The sequence below is a fragment of the Acinonyx jubatus genome, chromosome A3, assembly GCF_027475565.1.
Source record: "Acinonyx jubatus isolate Ajub_Pintada_27869175 chromosome A3, VMU_Ajub_asm_v1.0, whole genome shotgun sequence".
Taxonomy (NCBI): Eukaryota; Metazoa; Chordata; class Mammalia; order Carnivora; family Felidae; genus Acinonyx; species Acinonyx jubatus.
In genome coordinates this window covers 117,303,128-117,316,348 of record NC_069388.1, presented here as the reverse complement: position 1 = coordinate 117,316,348, position 13,221 = coordinate 117,303,128, and the positions used below count along the sequence as shown (strand labels likewise).

General features: G+C 38.2%; 1 protein-coding gene across 1 annotated transcript in view; it reads right to left on the bottom strand.

Annotated features, from left to right (window-relative positions):
• Positions 1–13,221, bottom strand: part of HADHA (hydroxyacyl-CoA dehydrogenase trifunctional multienzyme complex subunit alpha) — a 49,507-nt gene that overhangs the window by 29,167 nt on the left and 7,119 nt on the right. The window contains exons 2-7 of the mRNA XM_027033367.2: positions 10,427–10,468; positions 10,263–10,333; positions 8,826–8,959; positions 5,834–5,972; positions 4,787–4,906; positions 2,112–2,214 (exon numbers count right to left, since the gene is read on the bottom strand). Coding sequence (XP_026889168.1) covers positions 2,112–2,214; positions 4,787–4,906; positions 5,834–5,972; positions 8,826–8,959; positions 10,263–10,333; positions 10,427–10,468 — 609 coding nt within the window. The remainder of the gene's footprint in view (positions 1–2,111; positions 2,215–4,786; positions 4,907–5,833; positions 5,973–8,825; positions 8,960–10,262; positions 10,334–10,426; positions 10,469–13,221) is intronic.

Here is a 13,221-nt window from a genome sequence, read left to right as displayed (position 1 = left end):
AGATTTCTTAGAGGTGCCTGGGTGGCTCAGTTGGTTAAGAGTCTGACTTCACTCAGGTTATGATCTCACGTTTCTTGAGTTTGAGCCTTGCATCTGGCTCTCTGCTGTCAGCACAGAGCCCCCTTTGCACCCCTCTCTCTCTAAAATAAATAAACATTAAAAAAAAAAAGAAAGAAAAAAATTTCTTAGATACAACACCAACAGCATGATCCATGAAAGAAGATCCTGATACAATGGGCTTCCTTCAAAATTAAGAATTTCTGCATTTAGAAATGAAAGACAAGCTGCAGACAGGGAGAAAATACTTGCAGATCTCACAAAGGACTCGTATCCTAATAAAAAGAACTCCAAAACCTCAATAATAAGAGGGGGCACCTGGGTGGCTCAGTCGGTTAAATGGCTGACTTCGGCTCAGGTTATGATCTCACAGTTCACGAGTTTGAGCCCCGCATCGGGCTCTGTGCTGACAGCTCAGAGCCTGGAGCCTATTTCAGATTCTGTGTCCTGCTCACACTCTGTCTCTCTCTCAAAAATAAATTTAAAAAACATTAAAAAAAACCTCAAAAAGAAAAACTCAATCAAAATGGGCAAAACATCTCAACAGACACTTTACCAGAATATATACAGAAGGCATATAAACACATGAAAGAAACTTAATGACTCTGGTCATTAGAGTAATATAAATTAAAACCACAATGAGATATTACTACACTTCTATTGGAAGGTCTAAAATTAGGGGTGCCTGGCGTCCAACTCTTAATTTCAGTTCAGGTCATGATCTCGTGGTTGTGAGATTGAGCCCCGCATTGGGCTCTATACTTAGCTTAAGATTCAGTCTCTCTCACTCTGCCCCTCCCCTGCTCATGCTCGCGCTCTCTCTCTCTCTTAAAAAAAAAGAAAAGAAAAAGCTCTAAAATTAAAAAGACTGACCTTGCAAAGTGGTTGGTAACTAGAACTCTCATACACTGCTGGTAGGAATGCAAAATGGTATAACCACTTTGAGAAAACAGTTTGACAGTTTCTTAAAAGCTAAACACACATCTATCATATGATCCAGCCAATGTACGCTTTGGTATTTGTCCAAGAGAAATGAAATATACATCCACGTAAAGACTTGTGGATGAATGTTCACAGCAGCTTTATTTTGAACGGCCCCAAATTGGAAACACTTAATTTCCATCATTTACTGAATGGATAAACAAATTATGGTATACCTATACAATGGCATAACGTTGAGCAATGGGAAGGAATTGTTGACATATGTGACAACTCGGATGAATCTCAAAAACATTAGGCTAAATGAGAGAAGACACAAAAAGCTATATACTAAAAACATCCTATTATATGATTGGGGTAGTGTTTACACAGCTATATACACTTGTCAAAACTCAAAGTGTACATTAAAAATTGGTAAATTTATTGTCACATAAATAACATCTCAATAATGCTGTTTGTTTGTTTTTTTTAAAGAGAGAAAGTGCACATGCACGGGAGAGAGAGGGGCAGAGAGACAGAGTACCTCAGGCAGGCTCCACCCAGTGTGGAGCCCGACACAAGGCTTGCTCTTATGACCACAACCACGAGATTATGACCCGAGCTGAAATCAAGAGTTGGATGCTTAACTGACTGAGCCACCCAGGTGTCCCTCAGTAATGCTGATTTTTAAGAAATGCAAGACAGTGACAAACACACAATGTGGAACAGTGGTTTCCTTGGGTCAGAGGAGGAAAAGATGCTGTATGGAGGAAGTGGCACATTGTAGATGTCAACTGCTGTTAATATCCTCAGGTTGTTTCATACATGTTTATTGTAGTATTAAAACAGATGCATAAAACTGAAGGAAGGTTTTTATGAATAATGATACAGGTAATTTAAGAACCAAAAATAATGACTTGATTCAATTTTGTACTCTTGATGTGCAATTTATAAAATAAAACAAGAAGTTGGGGTGATGTTGGAAATGATTCAGTATTAGCTATACTTAGAAAACTTCACTCTTCAGAATGACTCATTTCTTAAGAGTATGAATTTTACTCTAACCAATATTCAAGACATTAACTCTTTAATAAATAAATTCATAAGGCCCAACTCTGAGGCACGCTACCACTTACCCAGGGGTTCCACCAATTGGTCAACTAGTCCCATTTTCTTTGCTCTGTCTGCACGAATGTTTCTACCAGTCAACATCATGTCAAAAGCAGCAGGCACACCCACCTAACATGCAAGCAAGGATCAGAGTACAGGGGAAAAAATATGAGAGTGACAATTACAGTTTACAATTCATTCAACTGAGCAAATATTAAAATGAGAAAAATCAAACCAGATTTCTATGCTATCTACCAATCGGTTAATTTTTACACACCAATACACGTTTTAGGTAACTGTGGGATTAGACACCTCCAGGGGAAGCTAAAATGTCTGTATTTCTTCTTTTAATTCAAATGTTAAGATTTCTGTCTTATGAAATAGATAAGGTGGAGAAATAATTTCATGTTTCCTAAAATTCTGCACTTACATATTATGTCATTTATATAATACTTAAAGTTCCTTTTTTTTTTTTTTTAAATCTTTATTTATTTTTTAGAAAGAGAGACAGAGCATGAGCAGGGGAGGAACAGAGAGAGAGAGAGAGAGAGAGAGAGAGAGACAGACAGACAGACAGACAGAATCGGAAACAGGCTCCAGGCTCTGAGCTGTCAGCACAGAGCCCAACGTGGGGCTCGAACTCACGAACTGCGAGATCATGACCTGAGCTGAAGCCGGATGCTTAGCTGACTGAACCACCCATGTGCCCCGATACTTAAAATTCCTTTACTGGAATTAGTGGAGGTTGAGAAATCTGGTAGTTTTGATAATGTCTTCGATAAAGAACTTTAGGCTTAAATGGGTGCCTGGGCGGCTCAGTTGGTTGAATTGACCAAACCAACTCAGTTGGTTTGACTCTTGATTTCAGCTCAGATCACAATCTCACAGTTTAGGGTACTGAGCCTCATGTTGGACTCTGCCCTGACAGCATGGAGCTGCATGAGATTCTCTTCCTCTCTCTCTGCCCTTCCCCTGCTTGTGCACACTTTCTCTCTTTCTTTCAAAATAAATACACGCTTAAAAAAATATAAAAAGCATTTTAGGCTTAAAAACAAAACTCACCCAGGGCTTCTTATGCAGTTACTAGAAGAATGGTTTCTAGCAACATACCAATTAAACAACAAAAGAAACTCAGCAGTATTTTCTATACCCATATCAATTCTTTCAATAAATTCTCTTGAAAATTTCAGTAAAGGAATGCACACTTATTATCAGAAAATTAACACTATAAATCTTCCCATTTTTCTGTGCCCAGCTGATATCAACTTCCCCACAAAGAGTATTTATGTGGAGCTTTGTTTTCACTGAGCAGTCAATGGTGCCCAAAGCTGTAAGGCTCAGCGGGCCCTCAAGTCGGATATTAAGATTGCTCTGCGGCCTCCAGGTCTGATATGCTTCCCTTCTTAAGAATTCAGAAGTCTGGTTGGCTGCTGGTTCTACAGAATACAGCAATGAGATCATCCAAGTCAGGAGAAAGGGCTGCCTCTTATATTTATCATGAAATATGACCCATGGATTTGAAAAACCGGTAAAATGGTACTGTGCACAGAAGGAACAAAGTAAACCGTAAGCTCAAAGGGCACTGGACTGGCTTAGTCGGTAGAGCATGCAACTCTTGATTTTGGGGCTGGAAATTTAAACCCCTTCATGGGTATAGAGATCACTTAAAAATAAAATCTTAGGCGCCTGGGTGGCTCAGCCAGTTAAGTGTCTGACTTCAGTTCAGGTCATGATCTCACAGTTCGTGAGTCTGTTGAGTCCCACATCCGGGTCTTTGCTGTCAGGACAGAGCCCACTTCAGACCTTCTGTCCCCCTCTCTCTTTGCCCCTCCCTGCCTATGCTCTGTCTCTCTCAAAATAAATAAACTTAAAAAAAAAAAATCTTAAAAAAAAAAAATCTTTAAAAAGGTAAAAAAAAAAAAGGTAAAAAGGTAAAAAATAAATAAAATCTTTAAAAAACTGCAAGTTCCAGAAAGACAAACATATATCTTATTTATCTTTATACTTCCTCAGAGACTAACAAAGAACCTTGATCAAATAAATAAATAATTAAAAAACATTTTTTTAAGTTTTAAAAATGTTATTGTTTATTTATTTTGAGAGAGAGCACGTGCATAAGCAGGGGAGGGGCAGAGAGAGGGAGAGAGAGAATCTCAAGCAAGCCTGCTGCGGGTTCAATCCCTTGAACTGTGAAATTATGACCTGAGCCAAAATCAAGAGTTGGACACTTAACCGACTGAGTCAGCCAGGTGCCCCCTTGATCAATCATTTTGATCAAGGAATTAAAAAAATAAAAAGTGGAACTGAAAAACTAAACACCAGGAATAAAATTTGTTATTTTTTTAAAAGTTTATTTGTGCACACATACACACAAGTGGGGAAGGGGCAGAGAGAAGTGGTTGAGGCAAAGAGAGGGAGAGAGAGACTCCCAAGCAGGTTCTGCATTGTCAGTGCAAAGCCCGACATGGGGCTTTGAACTCACGAACCAGGAAATCATGACCTGAGCCAAAGCTGGATGCTTAACTGACTGAGCCACCCAGGTGCCCCTAAAATTTGTTGTGGATCCTATACACTCGTATTTTATTTTGGTTCTAAATTCTACAATGAATACCCATGTTATGCCTTTTGTACTAGAGGAAATAGATCTAAAGGGGCCTATAGGTAATGAGGTTCTAAAGGTCACAAGGGGGCTTATACTCACCATTTTGGGCAGCCTTTGTGTGCCTCCTGCTCCTGGTAAGATCCCCAGCAAGACTTCAGGGGTACCTAATACTGTTTTCCTATCTTTTGTGGCTATTCTGTATTGGCAGGAAATGGCAAGCTTCAAACAAATGAAAGAAAATCAGAATGTTAGAAAATGTACATTTATAAAACCTTAGGTTATGTGAGGGTCTAAAGATTACTTAATGCAGGAATGTGCCCACAGAATAAATGGAAATTCACTAGGCTGGCATTTGATGCTTTCTATAATTTCTCTTTCTAGCCTTATTTCATACTTTCCCCTTAATTTATTAACCTTTTTTTGGGGGGTGTGCATCTCCCTAAAAATCTGCTGAAAGCTATGGAAGCTCTCAATAGAAAAGTGCACAAACCATGTCCATTGCATGCCAAGTTAAGAAGGCCTGTACCATCTAGAGACCCTCCTTTTCAATCAAGAAGGCCTACTTATGATGTCCTAATAGGTTTTGCTTACCTTTGTCTTTGCTCATACCATACCCATAGGTGGAATGATTTTGTCTTTTAGGACCAGGCATATGTTTCCTTAATTAATATATATCAAAGTGTTTATCACAGAGCTCAGCATGTGATAAATGCTCAATAAATGTTATTTTATTTTTCCCTCTCTTTTCCTACATGCTCCAGTCTAGTAAGCATCTCTTCTCAGATCTGACATTATTCACCATCTTTACTATTCACAAAGCACTTACGCACATATTATGCTCTGTGTGTCTCATCTAGACTTCAGTAGCTCAAGAGCATGAATCACACTTCTGAATCTTTGCCCTGCAAACCTGAACCAGGTTTTTGGAATTGAAAGAGACCTTAGAGATCTAGTTCAAAACTTCTAAACTTATAAAAATGAATACATCACACTTTGGTTTACTTGCTCTGTGCCATGAGGATGACTAAAAAACTGATTCTCCTCCAAGAACTTTTTGCAGGCAAAAGAGTAGCCTACAGGTTAGCAGCTTGTAATTCCCACCAACATGCTCAACAGTGTCTCAAAGACTTTGGAATAAATCTATACCTCAAGTCCTCCTCCTAAGCAGGATCCACTGATGGCAGCCACAATAGGCTTTGTGGACTTCTCAAGTTTCTCAAACATTCTCTGGCCTTCCTGCGATAGCTGCATTACCTCTTCCGCGCTCTTACAAGAGGCTAACATGCTGCAGCCAACAAGAAAGCAGAGAAAAGAAACAAAGATGAAATTATACCCTACTTTGGTTCAATATGTCATCCACTGTATCCTTACCCTATCATATGTCAATACTTGATAGTGAATCTTCAAATACTCAGAAGTTTAAGAATGGTTTTGCCTCAGATAGCACTAATATCAGCTACATCATCTCTCCATAAAGAATGTTAGATTTCCGGATCCAGAGAACACGAAACAAAACATGTTGCAAAATTTTATTTTCTATTAAAAAAATCATTAGATTACAAAACTCTGTACATGAGAAAAATCATCTTCTGGTAAATATTTTCCTATCACATTAAACATGTTCACTATAAGTAACCCTCAGATTGAAAGCTAATCAAAATGACAGTGGAAAAAAAACACTTTCAAGTTGTTTTTAGATCTCCTAATGATTAAAAAAGATTCACCACACTAATGTTGCATTCAATGTCCTTTCATTTCAGTTTGTTTCACTTGTTACTTTGGTCTTGAAAACATTTAAACTGTGAATTTTGTATGTTTGGTCAAAGATAACAAGTTTTTGTCATTTTATATACTGGGAGCTGCTCAGCTAGCTTCACAGAAGCTGCAAGTATTTTCCCATGGATACAGAAAGCTACAGCCAGGTAGCTTAGTGAGACATCCGTGCCTTTTTTTTTTTTTCAATGTTTTTATTTATTTTTGAGACAGAAAGAGAGCATGAGCAGGGGAGGGGCAGAGAGAGAAGGACACACAGAATCTGAGCTGTCAGCACAGGGCCCGACGCGGGGCTCGAACTCCCAGACTATGAAATCATGACCTGAGCTGAAGTCGGACGCTTAACCGACTGAGCCACCCAGGCGCCCTGAGACATCAGTGTCTTGCTAGGCTCAAATAACTGAGCTAGAATAAAAAGCACTTGATACAGATAATTTTGCTTTTTCTAAGAAATACACATTAAATATTTATAAATTCTTAATTCCTATGCACAAACAAAAAGAGTACACAATGTGGAGCAAGGTTTGAAACTATACAGACACCTTAGGTACAAATTACTCAGCCTATAATGCTGGCTATTGTTGTATAAGGTACAAAGAATAATATAACAAATACTCGTATTCTGACACAATTAACAACTGTTAACATTTTCAGCCATTAAACTAACACTAAGCATCTCACCTGCTTATAAATGCTTAAAAAAATTTAAAAAAAAATTTTTTTTTAACGTTTATTTATTTTTGAGACAGAGAGCCAGAGCATGAATGGGGGAGGGGCAGAGAGAGAGGGAGACACAGAATCGGAAGCAGGCTCCAGGCTCTGAGCTGTCAGCCCAGAGCCTGATGCGGGGCTCGAACTCACGGACCGTGAGATCGTGACCTGAGCTGAAGTCGGCCGCTTAACCGACTGAGCCACCCAGGCACCTCTAAAAATTTTTTTTTAATGTTTATTTATTTTTGAGAGACAGACAGAGTGCGAGCAGGAGAGGGGCAGAGAGAGAGGGAGACACAGAATCCAAAGCAGGCTCCAGGCTCTGAGCTGTCAGCACAGAGCCCGATGCGGGCTCGAACTCACACACTGTGAGATCATGACATGAGCCAAAGTCGGACGCTTAACCGACTGAGTACCCAGGTGCCCGTTTTTAAAAACAAAATTTTTTTAATGTTTATTTTTGAGAGACAGAGTCCTTATAAATGCTTTAAAGAACTGTAAACAAATTATATATGCATAAATCTTACCATTAAAAAATAACAAAATATTAGCTGCATCACTAAAGTTCAGTCTGACAAACTCAAGTTTTTAACAGTCACTTCATTTACCCTGAAACAACCATTTTCGAATGTTTGCAGTGTATCCTTCCAGACCAACGACACATTTGTATCCATAAATAAGACATTTTATGTGTGATTTTAAAATGTTTACATAAAGTAGGGCGCCTGGGTGGCTCAGTCGGTTAAGCTTCCAACTCTTGATTTTAGCTCAGGCCATGATCTCCACGGTTCATTGAGTTCGAGCCCTGCGTCAGGCTCTGCACTGTCAGTGCTTGGGATTCTCTCAAAATAAATAAACTTAAGAAAAAATATTAAAACGTTTACATAAACTACATACTGTATAGAACATTCTACAACTTGCTTTTTTTTTTTAAACTTAACATTATGTCTTTAAGTTCTAACATTATGTTGTGGATCTAGTTAATTCCTTTGAATCATTTTGTAGTATTTTATCATGTGAAAATACCACAGTTTACTTATCCACTTCCCTACAGACTGACACTTAATTGCTTTAAATTCTTCATTATTTTAACTACACAGGGCTGAACATCCTCATAAATGGGTCCTTAAAAAAAAGGGTGGGATTTCTCTAGCATGTATAGCTAGAAGAATATCACTGAATTATATGATACGTGCATTTTCAATTTTATTAAATGCTGCCAAAATGTTTTCCAAAGTTGCTGTACCAACTGGCATTCCTACTAGTAATATATTAACTGTCTCATTTCTCCAAGTCCTTGTTAACATGGTATTTTCAAACTTTTAAATATTTAATGGTCTGTTGGGTTTAAAAAAAAAAAAGAGGGGCACCACATTGTTAGCTTAATTTTATAGTATTTTTTTTTATTCTACTCAAATATTTTTCTTAGAACTCCTTTCAACTTCTTTAAGGAAAGGTTAGTCTTACATGGTTTAAGCAACAAGCCCCCCCCCTTTTTTTTTTTACCAACTTTAACACATTTGTGGAAATAATTTTAAAAAAGAAAACTTTCAGAGAATTTACTTCTGTCTTCTTTTAAATGGAGGAATGATTAGGCCTAAGAAACATACTATTAGCCAAGATCAAAGGTGACTTCAAATTTCTGAAAACTTACTTGATGTCAGCACCTGCAATAAAGCAGCCTGGCTTTGATGAGATAAGGACGGCACTTCTGATTTGATCATTAGCCCAGATTTCATTCATTACTTCTATGAACTCTGATTGCAGTTCTCTGCTCAGTGTATTTACCTGCCAAAGGGAAATACATATAAATCTAAGGGTTTAAATCTGAAGCATCAGATGTGCAAATCACCATGAAATGCTATTTTGATCATAGGAAATTTGTTTATCCAGCAGAAATATATTGTTAGAAGCAAGAGAGGCAGGGGGAAAAAATCTAAACCCAGTAGTTTTCTGTTCAGCTTTGGACAACCATAAGCACCCTCCCTTTAAAAATAGATCTACTCAAAGAAGGAACTACTTCTTTGGAAGTAGTTTGGAAGGAACTACTCAAAGAAGGGTCATACTCTTAAAGAGTTCAAAACATATGCAGGCTACAAATAAGTCTATGGAATTTGTTGGTATGGAAAAGTTTGTATAACATTAAGAATAAAAGAACTCAAAATTAGACCTATAGTATGATTTTACTTTGTAAATATTATTTGTTGAAACTAGACTAAATGTTAGAAGTGGTTATCTTTGGGTTTGTAGTATGATTTGTTATTTTCTTCTTTATAGCTTTAAAACTTCCCACTGTAGGCATGTGTTGTTTTGTGTTCAGAAAAAATGCTCAACTTAGAAAATTTGGAAAAAATAGCTTAAGTTTGAATCATTGGTCAGTGGGCACCAAAATTTACTCTAGTGAGGAAGATTGGCTCTTGTTTTCCTTAATTTGTGATAGTTGTTAACTGCCTCCATCTAGGTACTGCTGTTCCCTCTAGACCTCTAATAACAAAACTTGACACCCATTTTAGATGGGGGAAAAGCATAAGCTCCTGCAACAGAGGTCTTCTTGGCAAAGGCTGGATTAATGCTTTGTTGAAGTTGCCAAAAACAAATGAAGCTCCACTTGGAACAGAACTTGACTTCCGACATGTGAACTGCACTGTCATTCCAGTTCCTCAGGAATCTTAACACCCACATTTAACCCAGGCAATTTTCTATAAATAATGACTACAGCGGGCAGGTAATGAAGAAAGCCTGTTTAACAACCTGGTAGGTAGTTAAGATGGATAGGTGAGTTCATAAACAGAGTGTGCGCTTTGGTTCTTATCTAGTAAATCACCTCCATATTCTACACAGTAACAGAAGGCTAATTTCACTAATCCCTGATGTTAACCTGACACTTAAGGTCAACTAGAAGGAATTCTTAGTCAAGGACCTCTGCTCCAGAAAACTGTATTCCTTTGAGCAATTTGTCAAACTAACTATTACAACTACAAATTCATATAAGATTACTGTCAGACTGGTGGATTTTTCTTTCTTTCTTATTTAGCACTGGATTCATGAATGTAGTTGGTAGACATAGACTGCAGCAAGTTAAATTAGGTACCTTTGAATTGGGTGAGTTAATTCGAACAACAGCCACATCCCCTTTGACTCCATAGTTAATATGGGTTCTGGCTAAAAAGAGAAGGATAATTTAGTCGTAAACATGTTTATTGCTAAACAAATCTAAAAAGCAATGTAAGCATGTCGACAAGAAATTAAACTTACTTAGCAAAGCAGAAGATGCTGAAAAGTTGCGGCAGGTATAACCTGCAAGAAAAAGGTATTCAAATTTAATTACTATTTTGATTCAAATTCAATTACAAAATTAAGAGTTTCTGTAGTACCTGCTAAATATAACAAAGCTGGAATTTATAACCACAAAAAACCAAAATGAGATTAATGTATTCTGGACCATGATTGTGACTACTACCATACCTTTTTCATTTTAATTATCAGCTTATAAAATTATTTAGATATTAAATGTGGTAGGTAGAAGAATCCCCCCTCAAAGATGTCCAGGTCCCTGGAGCACCTGGGTGGCTCGGTCAGTTAAGCATCCAACTTCTGCTCAGGGCATGATCTCATGGTTCACGAGTTCGAGCCCCACATTGGGCTCTCTGCTGTCAGTGCACAGCCCACTTCCGATCTTCTCTCTCTGCCCCTTCCTCGTTTGCATGCGTGTTCCCTCTCTCTCTTGCTCAAAAATAAATAAACATTAAAAAAAAAAGATGTCCAGGTCCCAGAAACTGTAAATATGTTAGGTTATACGGCAAAGGAAATCATGGGTACGAATGGAATTAAAACTGACCCAAACATAGGGAGAGTAGCCCGGATTATCCAGATGGGCCCGATGTAATCGTAAAGAAGAGACAGTCAAAGAGTACCAGATAGATGGCAACATGAGAACTTAGCCCTACTTTGCAGGCTTGGAAGAAGTCAAGGAATACAGGTGGCCTTGGAAGCTAGGAAAGACAAGGAAATGACTTCTCCAGAATGAACATAGAGCATCCTGAATGAACACAGCCCTGGCAACACCTCTGATTTTAGCCCAATGAGACTCGTTTCTGACATACATAATAAATTTGTATTGCTTCAGACACTGAATTTGTGGGAATCTGTTAGAGCAGCAATAGGAAAGAATTCCAAGTAGACTCCATGCACAGCACGGAGCCTGACTCGGGGCTAGATCCCATGATCCTGGGATCATGACCTGAGCCGAAATCAAGAGTTGGACGCTCAACTGACTAAGCCAGCTGGGCACCCCACATCCTCTTGTATTTTTATGGAGAAATGATCCAAAGTAAAATTATATAGAATGGAATATTAGCCCTAAAAAAGAATGAAATCTTGCCATCTGCAACCATACCGTTGGAGCCAGAGAGTACTATGCTAAGCAAAATAAGTCAGAGAAAGACAAATACTGCATGATTTCACTCATATGTGGGATTTAACAAACGAAACAAATGAGCAAAGGGAAAAAAAGAGAGAGGCAAACCAAGAAACAGATTCTTAATTACAGAGACCTGATGGTTACCAAAAGGGGGTAAGTGGGAGAATGGGTTAAATAGGTGATGGGGATTAAGGAATGTACCTGTGATGAGCACTGGGTGATGTATGGAAGTGCTGAATCACTATATTGTACACCTGAAACTAATATTACACTGTATGTTAGCTAAACTCAAATAAGTTAAAATAAAAATAAGAAAATAAACTCAAACAAAATTCAAGCAAAAACTTAAAAAAAAAAGTGAAATCAACGGGCACTAGTGGCCATTTATGGAATAGTCCAGTCATACTCTTAAGAATTTCCAACTGAACAGGTCCATATTGCACTCCACCAAGGATATTCCTACCCTGGGGATGACACAGACCAGCTCCTCTTCTCCCATTTTCCTAGTCACTTCACTACTTCACGCTCTCCTGCATAACACTGATGAGATGACATACTGAGCACAAGTCATCATGAGAGGAGTCCCGACAGGGGGTCTTTCAAACTGGACTACAGATCGAAAGTAAGGAACACTGGGAAATTCCTACGCAAAAATTCAGTTTGTTCTGGGCATTACTCTACGTCCTTTCTAGCATTGAAGGGTCACCTTTGCCCCGCTCTCATACAAACGTCTTGCTCTAAGCAGTAACCAAGCTATTCTGGAGGCCAGCACTGGGTCCATATCTGTTAGTTACAACTTCCAAACTTCTTTAAAAACACCTTGCTCTTTCTTCCTTTCTCTTTCATATTCATGCTGCACTTCAGACCACATGTCACTTCAAACCATATTAAACCACTTCAAACTACGCCTCTTTAATTGCTTTCTCCTCCCTACCCACATCTTCCAAACCTTGTCCAATATCTTAGAGAAGTTTTCTCTTTAGCTCTAAAAATAAAAAAATCATCCCTTAATAATTATTAACCGTAATAGCAGTACACAGGAAACACATGTATCCAGGAAAAGGCATAAGTTTTAAAGTAATATCAAATACAATAAAGAATTAGTGCTTTATTATTTTTTAAATGTTTATTTTTCAGAGAGAGAGAGACAGAACATGAACGAGGGAGGGGCAGAGAGAGGGAGACACAGAATCTGAAGCAGGCTTCAGGCTCTGAGCTGTCAGCACAGAGCCCGATTCTGGGAGCTGTGAGATCATGACCTGAGCTCAAGTAGGACGCTTAACTGACTGAGCCACGCAGGTGCCCCAAGAATTGGTACTTTAATAATATCCAGTGGCTCCTTCATGTATCCCTCTGTGCTAGCTTTCCCTCAGTATTTATTTCCTTCTTTTTAAAATAACTTATGTACATTTACCTTTATCAATTCATACACTAAATATTGGTAAATTTAATTTCTTTCCTTTTATATATTTTTTCACGATAAGTGCACTCTTTAATCCCTATCACCTATTTCACCCATCCCTTCTACCATCTCCCCTCTGGTAACCATCAGTTTGTTTTCTATAGTTATGAGTCTGTTTCTTGGTTTGTCGCTTTTTTCTTTTGGTTGTTTGTTCTTTTTTAACTAAAA